At 53.7% G+C, this 17,883-nt stretch overlaps 1 protein-coding gene across 14 annotated transcripts in view; it reads right to left on the minus strand.

Annotated features, from left to right (window-relative positions):
• Positions 1-17,883, minus strand: part of MYT1L (myelin transcription factor 1 like) — a 261,507-nt gene that overhangs the window by 49,745 nt on the left and 193,879 nt on the right. For 9 of the 14 annotated variants that reach the window (XM_045578831.1, XM_036430277.2, XM_036430284.2 and 6 more), the window contains 3 exons: positions 16,048-16,382; positions 8,438-9,415; positions 3,909-4,043 (listed from right to left, as the gene is read on the minus strand). In XM_045578831.1, the coding sequence (XP_045434787.1) occupies positions 3,909-4,043; positions 8,438-9,415; positions 16,048-16,382 (1,448 nt within the window). The remainder of the gene's footprint in view (positions 1-3,908; positions 4,044-8,437; positions 9,416-16,047; positions 16,383-17,883) is intronic. The other 5 variants (XM_045578830.1, XM_036430288.2, XM_036430283.2 and 2 more) reach the window with 3 other exon arrangements.

Raw genomic sequence — 17,883 nt, forward strand, 5'->3', positions numbered from 1 at the left:
GAGAAGGCTCATCTGAGGGGCATGCAGAGCAGGATGCACCGTGTGGGGCTGGAGGTTGGGATGTGAGGACGTCCCCAGCGCGGCCCATCTGACCCCCACCCCACACAAGCACTGAGCACCTGATCGCCAGGCAGCAGCACGCAGACCAGACCGTTCCAACACACACCTCTGCCTCAGACACAGTGTCATGAGGGCCTGGTGGCCATGGTGACAGGAACCCCAAACCTTATTTTTAATGAAATGAATTAAATGTTGGCTTTCCACCTAAGGACTGAGCACTTTATTCTTCTTCCAAGGAGTGAGCTGGGAAAGTCAGTGTTGCGCTGCTGGGCCGTGAGGCCAGCGAGGGGACAGGGTCGCCCGCCGTGGTGCCCAGGAGCGGCCAGCGGTCACGCTCAGCTCCTCGCATGGCCAGGGCGGGCTATGTGCACAGCCTTGCTCCTCAGTGGACAGGCCACGCTCTGGGCGGTGGGGAAGGCAGGTGGGGATGAGAAGTGAGGGTGGGCAGTCGAGACGTGACCCATGTCGCTGGCCCAGCACACCAGGCTACCCTCCCGGAGAACACGGCAGGAACCTGTGGGAGCGTCCCTCGGAGTAAGGTCTGCCTAACGCAGGTGCATATGGAAGGCCCCTAGAAACAGAGTCTGCTCAAATGAGTCCATGACTGCTTCCTACAGACCTTCCTTCCAGAACAGTCTCCCTCTCCTGCAGGGTGAGCAGCGCCCGTGCTGTGCCACACCGCCAGCTTACTACTGAGGCCACTCCGCACACTTCCCTGGACAGCTCCTTAAACCTGGTGTGCCTCTGCAGGTCTCAGCCGAGTCTGCAGTGATTGATGGGGTGGCCTGTGCTGCTCCCTCGGGGTCCTGTCTTCCCGGGACCTGGCCCGCTCCCTGGTCTCTGCCGGCCCATAGGAGGCAGCACCCACCTGCGCTCTCCCTGCCTCTGGGTCGTGCTCCGCTGCACAGTCCCCGCTGTCACTCACTCCTTCCTCTCCTCTCCGGACCATCCTGCTGGAACGTCACACCACTTCTCTCAAATCAACACATTTTCCTTCCGTGCCGACAGTTCTCAATATAGTCTCTCCTGGAGAGGCAAACAGCTTCACGCATGTCTGAGGCTCAGACCTCAAACTGCCTGCACCTGCACCTCCTGCTGAGTGGTCACAGACCCCACTCGAGAGGGGACCAGCTGCCTCTCCTCCTCGGCCCCTCTCTCCTGCCCTTCCCTGCCATCCTCATGTCCTCCTCCTTCTCCAGGAGTCTCCTTCGCAAACACTATCCTCTCCGCCCCTCGGCCCTCTCTGCCTGCCCTTCGCCCCCTGCTCGTCCTCCTCTGTTCCCATCCCGCACTCCCTCAGGCCCCTCCACTCTCTCCTGTGAGCCTCCCGTCTGGGACACTCCTCTCCGGTTCCTACGGCGCCGCCTGAGGACAGGCCCAGAGCACAGGCCCAGAGCAGCTGCACATCTGACCTTCTCCAGCCTCCAGCCCTCCCTCCCAGCAGCCAAGCTCACTCTGTTTCAGAAAACAAACCCAGACCACTGTCTCCCTACTTCCCAGCTCCTGACACCTATCACTGCTATAACCAGAGGCACCAGCCCTGGCCTCACCTCAGTGTCTGCCTCTCCCTGAGCCCTCTTCCGGCCCTGCCAGCCTGCCCCGGGGATGCTTTCTGCGCCTGCCCAGCCTCCTGTGCTCTCCGCCTCCTCCAGCAGGGCTCCTGTGTGGACCGCTCGGCAGTGCTCAGAGGACGTGCGGTTCTCTCTGTCACAGGCGGTCTGGCGGGACAGCAGTGCAGCCTGCATGTCCCTGGGGAAGCCCTCACCCTGGTGTCTGGGGCCTCTGTCCCTAGAGGCCATGTGTGCCCTGTGGGCTCCCTGTCTCAGCCAGGTGGGGGCCCTGGAGGACAGAGCGGGGTCTCATTCAGTGGAGAGGCCTCTGCTCCTCACACAATGTGCTGCAAACTGGGGCAACAGACTCCTGTGTGCACTCCCCTGGAGTGTGGCTGTGTACATTTCATGGCATTCTAAGGAATGATGCGAATCCCTGTCGGAAGGAATTAGTGGGCCAGCGCCTAGCTGTTCCCACTGTGACAGGTGTGGCCTTCATATGCGGCTGTCAAGACACGGCCCCGGTTTCTGCTCCAGTGAGACTCTTCCAGGAGAACATGGAGTCAAGAGGCTTATCAGCCCCGAAGAGAAACCCGTCTTCTGCTCTGAAGGTGAAATGTGTGCCTTTCAGAGAAATGGCATAAAGAGGCTGTTTCTCTCAAGGCTCGAGGGCTTCGTCCTAATGCTTCGTTTTGCAGATGAGGAAAATCAAGTGCAGAGACATGTGCCGTGCTCAAGGTCACAGGCCTGTTGGGACCAGGCCGGATCAGACCAGCTCTCGGATCCAGATGGGTGTGGACCCAGATCTCGCTCAGGCACCTTCCCCGGGCGAGCGCACCTGCTCTGCTGGGATGAAAGTACCGAGTGCCTCCCACGCGCCAGGCCTGTGCTGCGGGGAAGGAGGTGACACACGGGCCCACGTTTTCCTCATCTGAAAAACCGGCTGCACTGCCTGTGGGCTGCACGCTCCGAGGGTCTGATGAGTGTGGGCTGCGTGCGCGGTGGCCCGGCTGGGGGGAAGCTGCTCGGCCACATGCTGTCTCCCTGCTCATGTAACACACGGGCAGCGCGGTCCCCACTCCTGCTCTTGTCTGCTCACAGGGCATGTGCAGGAGCAGGCTTCATTACTGTCAGCAGCCGCCTGAAGACTGGTCCCAACAGCTTCTACAACATTCCCTGAACATGCCCCTCTCAGCCTGTCCTAAGCCTCAGCTCCCGGAACTTCTCCGGGTTCTGCCAGATTGGCCTCAAGCACCCCAAAGTCAGCCACTTAATGGGGCCACCCTCAGAAGTCCCTGTACACAGCCAGCTGGTCATCTGGTCCCTTCTCCAGCCAATGGATTCCACTTTCTTCACTAGAACTGTGTCTCAGACCATGAAAAAGATTCTGAGACTCACAATCAGGGTCTTAGACTCAAAGGTCATTTCTGAAATGTGCCATTTCCCTGTGCAATCACTTCTAATTGTTTTTAGCCCCGCCGGTGGGGCTCCGTGGTTCAGTTGAGGTCACAGTTTGACTCCGGTCAGGGCACATGCCCCAGCTGTGGGCTCCAGCCCCAGTGTGAGGTGTGCAGGAGGCAGATGACCAATGATTCTCTCTCATCATTGATGTTTCTCTCTCTCTCTCCCTTCCTCTCTGAGATTAAAAAATATATATATTAAAAAATAAAATAGTTGGAATACTTCATGTGCTGCGAGAAAAATTAAAATGTGCACATTGGTTCAGTTCTAAAAAAACTTAGTTGTTTTTAAAAAATTTATTGCATATTCTCAGAGCCTAACTGATTAAAATCAATGTGTGGGATCAAAACCACCTGCGTAACCTCCTCACATAAGATTTTATTGTGTGGAAATGGTGGGACAACTATGACATGAAACAGACTTGTGGAATAAAATGCAGTAAAATACAAAGAGAAACACTGATGGACATTTACGCATAATGGGCCCAGAGAAGGGGTTTCCTCAAGGCTCCACAGCTTCAAGCTGGAAGGGATGCGGGACCGTCTGCACTCAGCTCTGCGCTGGTGGAGACTGCCCGAGGCTCAGAGCAGGTCAGAGTGAGCTGCGGCCTGGAGGCCAGGCCTGCCTGGGGCCAAGGAAGCCTGGTGTCAGCTCCATCCTAGGCCGGCCCCGCAGGAAGGTCGGGGGAAATGCTGCCCGCTGGAGGGTGAGCTCCCGAGCCTGCTGGCCTCGTGTGCACTTGCACGAGGGGCTGCCCGTCAGGACAGATGGAAATGACAGAGGCAAGAGATGACAGAGGGGCCGCCGGTGTGTGCGGGATCGGTGAGGCAGACTTACTTTCCGGAGGGACCCTATCTTTGTGCGGGCATCCGGACAGGCTGCGGTGATGCGGGTACAGCCCAGTTACGTGGCCAGTTCCATCGCACCCTGGGGTTGGACACTTGCTCTCTTTCTTTTCTGCTCTCGAGGGATCTAAAAGCGACAACAGGTGTCAAGAGAGTGAATCCTTTACCCACTGAAGACCATGTGATCACTTCACACTCTGAAGAGACCTTGATGAGTCAAGAGACAAAGCAGGTGGCAGGGAGACGGCCGTGGCATCGGGTTTTTGCGTAGGTCTTTGGCTTGGCGTGATTTCTGACCTTAAACAGTGTAATCACGAATCATAAAACACTTTCCTTTCCGTGCTAAAGAAGACAAGACTACTTCCCTACTGCACTCTGATTGTTTCCCGTGTGTTACATGACAAGCTCACAGAAACCAACGGAATGAGACAGTGACCTTCTCAGAGAACAAAGCCACACCATGGTGGTTGCCCAATTGCTGTGAAATTCAACTGTGGGTCTTGCCATCAGACACCCTTTGGCAGACGGCTGTCTTGTGGAGTGCCTGACTGCAGACAGCACAAGGGACAGGTCTGCTGGTGTTGAAATGTACTCTCTGCAGCACTGCTAGGGAGCACGTCAATTTAGAGGTTTTCTGAAATAAGCTGAACTCTCAGAAGGCACTGCAAGCAAATGACCCCAGAGGTGGGACCCGCCTGACGGGACGTGCGCACAGAGCTGTCCCAGTGCTGCCGTGGGCGCTGGGTGGCTCCTCTGAGTGCACGGGACTGAGGAAGCCCTGGGATGCGACACGTGCACGCAGGTCAGCGGCTCTGCAGCTGCTGGGGAGGAGCCCGAGGCAGAAACGCAGCCATACTGCTCACATTTACTTCTATGCCCAGATGGACCCAGTGCATAAACATGCAGAAAATAATTCAAGAAACAGTCTAAGTTAAAGCTCAGACCAAACAACACCATGAGTGTGCAAAATATTGCTTCTGAAAGCCAGGTGTGCAGATTATCAACAGACAGTGAGCACTATGACTCGGTCCAGGGGTTCGGTGCTTTTATATTAATACTAGAGGCCCGGTATATGAATTCTTGCATGGGTGGGATCCCTTGGCCTGGCCGGCAATCGGGGATAATCTGGTTTGTCTCTCCCAGTCCTGCTCAGGGCCGATTGGGGCTGGCCAGCTGGCGGGGGAGGGGGGAAGGGGGGACAGCAGGAGGTTGGTTGGCTGTGGGATTACATGAAATTCGTGCAAGAGTAGACCTTCCTTCCCCCAGCTGCCGGCACCAGCTTCCCTCTGGCACCTAGGACCAAGGCTTCCTTCTCTCCGGCCAATGGCAGGCACCCGGGACCAAGGCTTCCTTCACAGCCCCAGCTTTGTCTGGAAGGTCAACCCGTCTAATTAGCATATTATGCTTTTATTATTATAGATTTTACTAATCAAACCAATCATGACTGTGAGAGACATGTTTTACTTTCGGTTAGTATTCATTTTAAAAAAAGAAAAAACCCTGGCTTAAAACTTCTAAAAGCCTAAAGGACTTTTCCTTGAGTCCTTCATGTGAAGGGAAAGAGACAAAGGGTTCGCAGGGATGTTTAAACTAAACCCTTTGTTTCCACAAGAGACCCTTTACTTGTTGGCTAGTGCACTGCTCTATGGAACTGGCTCTCCCGGGCCTGTACTCTGTAAAACCAGCGCTGATGCTGTCTGCTGCTTCCTGAACTACTGGGAGTCGTAGTCGCTGAAGACAAAACTAAAAACAGGCTATTGGAATGTCAACATTGAGATGTCATGCAGGATGTCTCCTACGTGCAACCCTGAAGCCTAGCATGTCACTGCCTTGTGTGTAATCTCATAGGACCTCGGTATGCATTAATTAATGTAAATACCAAAGCACACAGTAACAGTTTTATAGGAAAATGTTGATTAAGGTCATAACCTAGATATAAATGACTTTAAAGGACAAAGTGTAAATTTTAACTATTATTAATAATTGTCTCTTTTTCATCAGGACACCTAAGATTTCCTAACAAATCACGCACAGATTTTGAAAGCATTCTGAAGTCAAGCTCAGGTGTGCAGACACGGTGTGGCTCCGACGGCCTCAGGTGCTGGAAGACACGGCATAATCTCCTCTCGATGTGTGAGCCGGGCTGGGCTGCCGCTCGCCCTCACCACTACCCCCCTGGCTTCCTTCTCTCATGCAATCCCAATTCGACTTGAAGGCAAACACTGGAGCAAACACAAAACAACCCAGCAAGCAAGCAAACCAACAGTTCTCCGCACCACCCAAGAGACAGGTGCGCCGGGCTCAGCCTGCTCCCGCACCAGTCCAGTGAGGCGTAGGGAGCAGACAAAGGCATTTCAGGATGAACCTCTTTTGTCTTAGCTCAGGATTCTGGAAAGGTTACTGGTTTATCATTTACAACACTTTGAGAAGATTGCGTATACATGAGAACTGGTACGTGTGTTCCCTTCCTCTTTAGTAAAATAGCGAGGAGCCGGGAACAGACTGCGGATGCTCTGCCTGGAGGGTGCCTGGCCGCGCTGAGAAGCTACCTTTTTAAACAAGGGCGTTCATCTCTTTGCCCACGCAGGGTCCTGCCTGGCCACATTAATTTGGCTCTGACAGAACTGTGGCATCTTTACAAGAAACTGGGGACGATGGGGACACACTGACTGGGGAAGAAGATCTGAACAGCTGGGCAGAGGCAGGGTCCATGCCCTCCAGCTTGTCTGGAGAGTCCAAGTCCCACACTCCCCACCTAGGGGAGAGCAATTCTCAGCTTTACTGTTCGTGCCCACCCCAGCCCCACTGATTCAGGGGAAGCGAGCCATTGAATTCCATTTCTTACAAAAAACAAAAACCATTCAAAGCAACTGTAACAAAACAAAATGAGTCAATATCTACAGAAGCTCTGGGTTTAAAGGAGTCACGGAAACCACAGGAGGGATGCCCAAAGTGCCCACGGCTTCCTGGCACTTGGCTGCGCCCTCTGTGCGGAGCCCGCCACAGTCCACTCTGCAGCCGTCTCGATCAGAACCTAGCGCGTGGCCACCCGAGCAAGCCCATGGCAGAGACACGATTTCTTCCTAAAATGTTGAGATGATTCTCAAACATCTACCAATTTCTAACAGACTCCACTATAGTCACAACGTACATGCCACCTGTCTTGTCTTTACAGCACCAAAGCCAGCCCGAGGCTTCGCTGAGCTACCCTCTGTGGCCTTAGCCCAACCCCTTCCTCACGTCCACACCTGCCAAGGCTCTGCCTGCACCTCATCACTGAGTCGACACCGGGCTCAATTCGGGTCAGGAGCTGCCTTCCCCTGGCTCAGGCCGTGCCCTGGGGCCTGGAGTAGTGCTGCCCACGTGCGGCTGGGCTGCGTGCACATTGAGAGGAGAATACACACTATGTCACAGCAGAAAAAGCAGGTTTTCTTATCCTTTGACGTTTACATAGCAACTGATTTTCAAAAGAAATTCCTGAACCTCACTGTCAAATCCACGGGAGGAGCTCAGCGCTTCTAAGGCACAGAACAGGGCAGAGCACAGAGGGTCTGTTTGGGGCTCGTTGGGAAGGACTTAAGGAACCACCAATTTCATTCTGTAAGTGGCTTCCTGAGGTCTAAGCATCTAACTGAAATTGGCCCAGTGCCCAAGTTCTACGTGAGGCTCAACTATGACCTGCCTTCTTCTGAGAGCAGACACAGCTGTTCTCGAACAGGAAGTCAATGGCTCAGGTTAGAATATACATATTAACACAGTGACTAATATGTATGTAATTAAACAGAGATGTATGCAAACATGTGCTCATATACCTCATAAATAAGAGCCCACTAACACTTCCACACTGGGAGGCTCTGAGTGTTTTATGACAAAATGACCCCACAATTGTTTCCACACTGAACAAGATCAGTGAGGGGAGCGATTCTGTGCGGAAACTGCTATTGATCTCAGCCTGGGACACACACGCCCTGCATAGCCAATGGCTCCAGCCGCCAAGCACCTACGATAATTAATGTGCAGTGCCTGCCCTTGTCTTATGCTATCGGTCATTCTGTTACTGTTCAATTTCTCTCAGGGATGTTTTCTATGGGGGAGGTTTTATCAATAACTGTCACTCGATGGTAATTTTATAAATCGTGATGTCACCTACCAAATCCAGGTTAGAAGATGCACGCTCCACCCCGACTGACAGCACAAATCCTTGCCACTCAGACTGTGGTTCATGTATAAGATCACAGCTCATCCTGATAGCTTCTATCTCGTGCGCCAAGACATGCCTTTCCCTCTGAAACACCCGGCTATTCATCTGCTCTGCTAATAGGAAACTGAGCTGCGCTGTGTATATCTCAGGCGTTTTATCTGTCTTCAGAACCATATCACAATATGTAACTCTGGAATCAACCCTAAGAAACATGCATTAGAGATACAGTTTACTGTGATGCACACTTAATTGTGACCACATCAACAGCCTTTGCTCAGGCTCACGTTTTCCCGAGGAACTTACGTAGGTAGAAATATTACCTTTACCATAGTATGGCTTTTTGACATGGCTGTCGCTGGGCTTGGGCTTTCTCTCCTCTCCGGGCAGCTGTCTTGGCGACTGCTCCTCGTACGACCTCATGCTGTCCCGCCGGCCAGCCTCCAGGGCCATCTTCTCCCGCATGGCCTTGGCCCGCTCTGTCTCCAGAGCGATGGCTTTCTCCAGGAGGGTCAGGTTGCCCTTGGTCATGTCAAACACCTCCTCGGACCTGTCGGAGGTGACGGAGGCCGTGTCGTCGTCTCTCTCGTGGTACCCGTCCTCCTTTGCGCAGCTGGAGAGAGTCCTCGACCTGGGGCTCAGCTGCTCCTCGAGCCTCATCAGGTTCATCATGTCCGAGTAGCTCCTGTCCGGCGTCCTGCCCGGGAAGTCGTCCTCTGGCCGGATGTGTGGGCGGCCGCTGAGGCTGGGCTGTGGGTTCCTGTCCTGCGGGCTGGTCTCGCTCAGCTTGCGGGCCAGGTCGAAGCACTGGTTGCGCAGGCACTCCAGGCTGCTCAGACACACCTCCTCGTCGCTCTCCTCCACCAGCTTCTCCCCCAGCCCGTTGTTCAGGGGCTTCCCCAGCATCACATAGTTCATGTTCCGGCTGTCCTGCTGCTGCATGGTGTCTGCGTAGCCCCTGTCGCTCATGTTCTCCGCCAGCACCACACCGTGCCCTTGTGCCAGCAGCTTGAGGGAGTCCACTGTTTCCCTAACGACGTCACTGTCCAAGTCCAGACTCAGCTCTCCTTTGCGCCCCAGGCTCTCGTTCTTGTCGCTGTCATCTTCCAGGCTGTTGGAGGTGTTGCTGTTCATCTCGGACTCCGTGCGGGCCCGGTACGCTGCGTCCTCGGCAATCTTGCCAAGGTTCAACAGGGACTTGGCCACCAGCTCGTCATAGTTGTCATACTCATCATTGTTATTATCATCCTTTTCTGGGTCTTGCATTAATCGACTATTGTGACAATTCATTTGATGGTCTTCTGCAAAGAAAGTGAAAGAAAAAGGACAAAAAAGAACAGAAAAGAAAAAAGTGGTGGCTAGAATGTGAAGCTTAGCGACAATAGCATGGACCGCAAGCTAACTGCCATCACCCTACACACCACAGACCTGAGGTCCCTGAGTGTCGGCATGATGACACAGACTGCTCGACGAGAGCCGTTCATGACTTATATTCACTATTGACCTCCTTCATTAATCTTAAAAAATTTAAACATTAACTTCTCACTGCTGCTGAGTTTGAGAATGACTTTTCTTTATTGGTTTTATTTACTGCAGCCCAACCAGATACGCCACATTACACTCATCAGCGCTGGCTTTGTGGGTCCACAAGCATCCCGGTGTCAGCTCGTAAACGATGTGCACAGCGGCTCTTTTGAAGGGTCTGCTTCCCAGGGGCGCTCAGGCGGCGCGAGGAAAGCCCGGGCCTAGGACTCACACTGCGGGCACACCTCCTCTGCACTAGGGTCAGAGCGCAGCTTTGGGCTGAGTTAAGAGCGATTCTGACTTTGGAGGTAATTTATCAGGAGGCACAGTGAAGCAGCAGGATTGCCACAGTAAGATTCAGAAACAGAGTCTGACTCACTGGGAATCCTGTGCAGGAACTCAGTGGGCCTGAGGACTGGAGGAAGGCGGTCCACAGTGACCACGAGCCTGTGAGCAGCAGGACTGAGGGGCTGGTGCCTCGGAACCACATCCAGCACAGCCTCTGCCTGACATGCAGCCCAGTGACAGTCACCCTCATGGACTTGGGACAATTCAGGTGAGCAGGGAGAAATAATGTGTGACTAACTGTCATATCCAATCACAAAAACTATTTAGGAAACTGTTTAGAAAAGAACCACATTAAAAACAACCTAAACGGCTACATTGCACCTGAAGCACGTCCCGTCTGACTCCGACTTTTCCACCGGATGCACCTCTCCAGCTGCGCAGCCGCTCTGCGCTCACTGCATGGAGACGGGGTGAGGGGCCTTCTCACCTGGGCCCCTCCCGCCCAGAGAGGGAGACGGGATGTGGGAGCTGCACTGTCATACCTGTTCTTTGCTTCTATGATTAAACAGCAGCGTGAGGGATCGTGGGAAGCTCACTAGTGAGTGGAAGGAAGGAGGGACGCGGCCGGCGGGCACTCCCTGTGCCAGGAGCAGGCCCGGCGACCAGGGCACGCCCCAGGGGTTCCTGCCCTCCGCCTCTCAGGAAGGCCTTCCTTTGGGAGCAGATTTGTACTTCCACCCGTTAATAACAGAAAACACCTCTCTAGCCCACACACTTCAGCACCCAACACATCCATCTAAACATCAGCAGATCAAATTTGCCGCATTAGTCATAGAGCATCACCAACCGTCTGCTGCAAAGGCGGTCCCGCTCCTGGCTCATTCCTACCAGCATCTTCCCGAGGGAGATACGCAGTCCCAACGGACGCCTGAGGAGGCACCTCAACCACAGACGCAGGAGAAGCCTTGTGGGGACATAGAAAATGCACCCCATTTTTTTTAGATGAGCAGTAATGATGGTCTGCATCTTTCACGTCAATGCAGCTTTAACACACGTAATACATTTGCTGCACAGACCACGGCCTCACAGGGAGCTGGAGCGAGTGCATGGAGAACAGACGGCGCCACAGCCCCCACTACAATGCTGCCTCACAGTTCTGAGCTGCTCACCTCTCAAGAGCACTGTCTGGAGGGCGACTTCTCTAAGCTTCGGAGCAAGACAAGAGGTGACTGAAGGGCAAGAGTCACCGTCCTTAGTTGGGAAGCCGAAGGAGGGCCCGGAGCATCTGGGACTTGCCCAAGACAAGGGTCTGCTCAGCGTGGGAAGACGGCCTCGTCCCCGGGCTTTAAACTAAACGCTGACAAACTAGCATCTGGAATAAAAACCGAATTAACAAAACAAGGCAGATAACCTGGCAATTCCTTCATACAGGCCTTAGAGGCAAATGGAAGAAGCAGTGGGAGACTTATTCTCCCACATCTTTGATTTCTCCTATCGCGGAGCAAAGATTACCCCATGTTCTAAGCCTGCTCCTTGCATCTCGAATGTACATGCCATTATATTCTCAGCGAGTTTTCTGGCTTGTATCAAAGTGTCTGACATAAGATGTAATTATATTTTGTGATTATATAAAATTAGTTTGTATGAAGGAAGTTTTTATCACCCACTGATATCTAGAAATGTCTAACTCTGCCTTCACTCAATTAGAAGTCATACAGCCACACACTTCACCACATCCACGTGCGAACCTCCCTAAAGCCACGCCTTCATGGGTGTAGGGAGAGATTAATTCTAAGATATAAAAAGTCACGATATTGTTTCTCCCAACCGTGCTTCCGCCCTTGCAGTGGGAACCTGCACACTAGGTACGCCACCTTCGCTTCCGCCGAGGCCTCGGACTCACTGCCTTCATGCTGACAGCGCACATCCTGATTGCAGTCTGTCTGCATTTCACAGCCCCTTCCGCAGGGACCTGTCCCTGAACCCTCGGAGGATGAGTGGCTAGGCAACATGAAAACAACCCGCTAGGGGGTGTGGGGACTCAGAGGCCCCGTGAGGACCCACACCGCCTTCACGCTGTCCCTGTCTGACAGACAGCCCAGCCCTGCTTGTAAGTCGTCAGAGCACGTTGTCACCCCAGCCAGGGCATCGCCCTTTAGAAAGAAAACGTGCCCTGGGCATTTTACAATTAAAAAAACACAACTATTTCTGTGAGGAGAAATTTATACAGGATGGATTTTGTCTTAAAATTGTTTCAAAGAGAGTTGACTTCCTGCAGAAGGAAATGGCCCAAAAACAGCTGGACTCATGTGCAGGAGTGTTTCATGGGTGGGCAGTGAGGACAGCCAGGCCCAGAGGCACAGGCTCTGTCCAGTGCATCCGATGATGGCAGCGGGGGAGGGGAGGGCCACAGAACACTGGGTGATGTACACGCCAGCGGAGGCCACACCACACATACCCCACTCAGCTTGCTGTGCCGTGCCCAGCGCAACCCTGTCCCACTTTCAAAAGGTTCTCAGCATGACTATCCACACCTTCCCTCCACTGCCCCTTGGATGCACTCCTGGGAAGGTGCCAACCATCTTAGGTCCCTGCATCCCGAGAACAACGTGCTGAGGCCAGTGAGCCCGGAGGATGGGAGGCTCCCAGTTCCACCCCATCGAACCCAATGGCCACATGCAAGCCCTGCAGAGCCAAGTGTCTGAGAGGCCCCGAGCGTCAGCAGGAGAGAGGTGCCCACGTCTGCACGTGTTTCAGAAGCAGACAGTGTGGTGGGGCAGCACCAGAAAGTGTGCTCAGCCTGCACAGCAGGTCGCCCTGTTCTTCCTCTGGGTCCTCTCCTGTGGGCAGGTGCGTGTGCACACCTAAGGTACACATGCATGTACATATTATCTAAGGTGCTGTCTTTTTATCTAAGGTGGGCTGAGTATGAAAGTAAACCATAATTTACTAGGCATTAAGTATCCACTTAACCTGTATCTCTCAAATCACAAGAATCCAAAATCTGCTATTAGAAGTCTGTGACCCCTGGGTAGTAACTTTCTTATCTCCAGATGCCCAGGAAACTTCTATTTAATAAATGCACACTCAGACCATTACAATGTATTCTGAAAATAAAATTTTTCATGCAAAAAACAGCCTATGACATGCCAGCTGGACAGTAAGTATCACTGGATTAACTAAATGTGAACTCAGTGTAACCTGAACGGAATCACTGAGACGGTCCTCCCTCTTGTTCTGGGGAGGGAAAGTGATGACAAGAACCTGAGCTCTGCAGGGAGGGAACCACGACCCCGGACCCAGCACTCACCAAGCACAACCTCCGCCTCTGACCTCAGTACCTGGAGGCTCCGACAGGACGCGCTTCCCCCCTCCTCCTCCCGCAATGCCCACCGCTGCCCCCTCCTCGACGGCCATTGCCAGCAACCTTTTGTTCCTAAGTGGCTGCAATGCTGGAGGGCCCTTGGAATAAAAATAAATACCCACTTCCCACAGAAAAGAGTAGCACAACAGAGAAGCCAGGAGAAACCGCCTCAGGAACCAGGTTCTGCAGTGATTTCTCCAAGGGGCTGAGGGGCACCTTCCTTGGACTAGAAATCCCGGCAGGGCACTGGCAGCCACAGGGCTGTGGAGGGAGCCGGTGGCCATTCCCGTGACCTGAGTGTTCCTGGGGATGCGGGACGGCAGGGGCGGCATCTGAAAGGGAGCCCTCGGTCGATTACACTCACCAAGGAGACTGGGAAAGGGATTCTCACCACAGCAGCACCCAGTAACCTCGCAACACCTTCCACCACCGAGCCTCCCTTAGTAGTTCCAGGCAAGTCCCTTAAAGTTCACATCATAGATTATTCTAGAAGGTGCTTACCTGGAGATCAGGATGTGTAGCTTGAATTCTGAAACCAGGAACCCAGAAATTGATTATTTATCTATGAATTTGCTTTCTGGAACCTACATCCTGATAAGCTTCAGGTGCCACCCCAGTACACGCTGAGAGCGGGCCCACAGGGGCTGACAGGAGGCCCAGGCAGCTGCCTGCTCACGGTGCTGCTCACCAGCCATCATGCCCATGTCCTTGCTCTCTGAAGAGAGTCATCAGCTTTGATTTGCTATCTAACTTTCAAACAGCGATGCTCCAAGTCAGAATAAAAAGCCCTACAGAGTCCCATTGTACAGCCATTTCAATACTGCTGACTGCTCTTTCAAAATGGTCTGTTTTGTACTTAAAGTAATTATTTAAAATACCAGAGGCCTGGTGAGTGGCATTTGGGCAGTGGGGGTGGGGGTCCCTCAGCCTGGCCTTGCCTTCTTGTAGTCTGGGACCCCTGGGTGGACTTCTTAGGGCCACCGCAGCTGTGTTAGGCAGCTGTGAGCCCAGCTTCTGGCTGAGAGGTGTTCCCTCTGTGGGAGCACACTGACTACCAGGGGGCAGCTCCTATGTTGAGCGTCTGCCCCCAGGTGGTCAGTGCACATCATAGCGACTGGTCGTTCTGTCTTTTGGTTGATTTGCATATTGGGGTTTTATTATCTAGGATGACCCTGTCCAGCCGGCATGGCTCAGTGGTTGAGCATTGACCTATGGGAGGTGACAGTTTGATTCCCTGTCAGGGCACATGCCCGGGTTGCAGGCTCCATCCCCACTTGGGGTGTGCAGGAGGGAGCCAATGATTCTCTCTCATCACTGATGTTTCTGTCTCTCTCCCTCTCCCTTCCTCTCTGAAATCTACAAAAATATATTAAGAAATAAAATAAGACCCTAAGTGACTACAATTGCCAGTTTCATTCTAGCAGACGGAGAGAAGCACTGAGGTCTGGTGGGACCTTTGGTGCAATGACACACATGCAACTCTCCCACATGGACCATCGCACACGGAAACCACGACTCCCAACGTTTATGCCCCTGCTGCAGAACAGCATGAGAACACAAAGAGCACAGTCCACCCCTTTGCAATAGGCCATGGTCACTTACAAACCACGAATCAGCCCCAACAACTCATGGTTTCATCCCAGACCACACACATTTCAGTGTCCAGCTGCCCACGCTTTACTGCAGAGCTACTGCTTCCCCTTAGGCTAAGGCTGACCGGGGGCTGCCATCCACTGTGCACCCTGTTCCCTAATCAGGTGTCTCCACCCCATGCTCTGCATGACCACAATGGAACCTTGATTCATGAATCGTGTACATGCACAGGCAGGTATGTCAGTACACCTCTGTAAACACAAGTGGCAAATCGTCTGCGTAAGGGCTGTCAGCCACTGTCAGATGCTGGACTGTTCCATAAAGTTCAGGTTTTCCGAAATAAACTGCTGTGACTCCAAAGGATCAATGACCGCCTCACCCCCGATCGAGACGCCTGCTCACTCCCTGGCTCACCCCGTCCTGGGTCCTGAGTAACAACCATTCCCAACTCCGTTTCCCGAACAGCTTTGAGCTCAAGGAAGAAGCATGAGGAAACATGTCCCTTCACTCTGAAAGATGTTCTGGCATTTCTCTGAGGCAAACTACAGAAGACAGGAGAGCCACCCTGATCCCTGCCCCAGACACACACTCTGCCCTGGGAAGTGGGCTCACAGTGCGTCCCCCCAGCACCGGTGTCTCAGAGTGGACACGCTTCTCTGCATGGACACCAATGACAGCTTGTCCATTCCCTGTCCCAACAGGACAGGCACTGAACAAAGGCCCTGGCATCTGACGGGCCAGACTACCACCCATCGCAGCCCAGGGGCCCCACAGCGCCCACCCAGGAGCATGTGGACTAAGCACCCAGAAGCCCCATTTTAGCCAATAACAGCGTCTCCTGGTTGAGCATCTGAACACTGCCAAAAGAGTGACCAGGCTGGAACGTCCCTCCTGGATGCAGTGCTGAGCTCATCAAAGTGCACACAGAAGGGTTCACAGCTCTGTGAGCACCAAGCTGAGTAAGGACTGGCGTGAAGGGGATCTAACATCTGACACCGGTCAGAGGATGCTTTACGACAGAAGTTAGACGGGCAAGTGGCCAATATTCTCAGCACTGGCAGGAGAGACCTAGATATGGGGCAATCGCTAGTGACACCAACACCAGGAATTCCTGCTGAGGAACCGGCCCGTCACCACTCAGGAGCTGCTAGGGTGTAAGGTTACCGTTTTCCTCCTCCTCGTCCTCCTCCTCGTCGTCCTCATCCTCCTCGTCGTCCTCGTCCTCCCCGTCCTCATCATCCTCGTCCTCCAGCTCCTCCTCCAGCTCCTCCTCCTCCTCACGGTCCTCCTCCTCGTCCTCCCTCGGCTCGTCCTCATCCTCCGAGTCCTCCTCCGAGTCCTCTTCTTTCTCGTCTGTGTCGTCTGACCCGTCGCTCTCGTAGCGCTCGTCCACCGAGGAGCTGTCTGCCTTCACCGAGAACGGCTTTCTCTTGGGAGCAGGCTCTTGGGGCTGCTTATCCTGGGTTTTTCTTTTTTTAGCCAAGGGGCAGCCATACACACTGTTGGGGGGGGGAGGGAGGAAGGGGAGGAGAGGAGACCTGGTTACTGTCTTCGAATAGCAGAGCTTCAGGAGTCCTTGATCAGGAGAGCAAAGTTTAGCACGAACACATTGCACAGAGGCCAGAGGTAAGGCACGCCTGCGCTCATGCGTACACCACCATCTCACAATCTGCCGGTGAGTTCTTACCAAGAAGCCTGGTTTGGGTTTGTCTGGTTACCTTGAACATCAGGTCTGACCTCCCAGCTCCTCCGTACTACCACCCACACACCAGCCCGAGGTTCCTATAAAACCCGGGGCTGCATAATACCACCCTGTGACAACACAAATCCAATAATGTTCATTGAAAAGAAGAATTAGTTCCGCACACTATAAACATGCTATGAAACAGCGTGGCATGTATTCAGATCTGTACATTCTAAGGACATGATGACTCTCTAGACATAACGACCCACACGCACCCAAGTCTCGCTATGCCGAAGGCCGGCCCCGCCCCCAGTACTGCGGAGCTTGCTCTGCATGACTGGCAGTCATCAGGGAACCGTGCTGGAATTGATGCAAACCTGGGTGAGACCTTTCCAGCAGGCTCACACCTCTCCTTGCCCAAAGCAGTTTTCCAAAGCTGTTGCTAGTTACGGCTCTCTTCCTGGACACCCATGTCTATCCTGGGAGGAGCAGGGGAGACAGAAAAGACAGCCCATGGGGCTGTAGGCAGGCTCCATGGTCTAAATGGAGACGTGTGGCCTCCGCACTCAAAGCTCTGGGGGGGGCGGGGGGGGGGGATCCTGCCTCGAGCTGTGTCTGGACTGGCAACGGTGAAAGTGGCATTTGGTCTCGCCGGCCAGCACATGGTCTAGGCACCTCCTCTGGGCGGGCTCTTAGCAGCATTGGAGACTCAGGCTCAGAGACCCAAGACGCCCCTCAGGCACCTGTGTCCAGGGACGTGGACAAGCCAGCCCCACTGCTATCGACCCACTGCACACCTGCGTGCTGGCCGCATGGTGGGCACTCGGCAAACAGTTGTTGGATGAACCAATGACGTGACAGATGTTATGCGAACAGGTGCTCTGTCATGAAAACCAGAGCAGCCAGTTCAGGGAGCCAGGGACCCAGGGTGATTCTGGGAACGGCTTTGAAGGAGACACACGTGTGGAGTAGAGGCTATTTCTCAACATCTCAAGCAAAACAGAGGTGGCACCGACATGAGCCTAGGAAGGGAGACCGTTTCAGGAACTCGACTAGAAGCAGCTCTGGAGACAGAGGACATGGAGGTGCGTGGCGTGGGGAGGGGAGTAGGGATGGGAGGGAGGCAGGCCAGACCCTGTGGACTGGCTGTGGGATGTGGACTTCCGTGTAGGGGACAGGGACTATTTGATGTCGCCACCGCACCTGTGTGTAAGGATGGCTTGGCCAGGTGCGTGGGGCAGTGGGAGGTGGGAAGCTGGAGATGGAGAGCAGAATGCAGGCCATGCCGCTGGCCTCTGACATCCAGAGGCACTGCT

This window comes from Pipistrellus kuhlii, unplaced genomic scaffold (assembly GCF_014108245.1).
Source record: "Pipistrellus kuhlii isolate mPipKuh1 unplaced genomic scaffold, mPipKuh1.p scaffold_m20_p_106, whole genome shotgun sequence".
Taxonomy (NCBI): Eukaryota; Metazoa; Chordata; class Mammalia; order Chiroptera; family Vespertilionidae; genus Pipistrellus; species Pipistrellus kuhlii.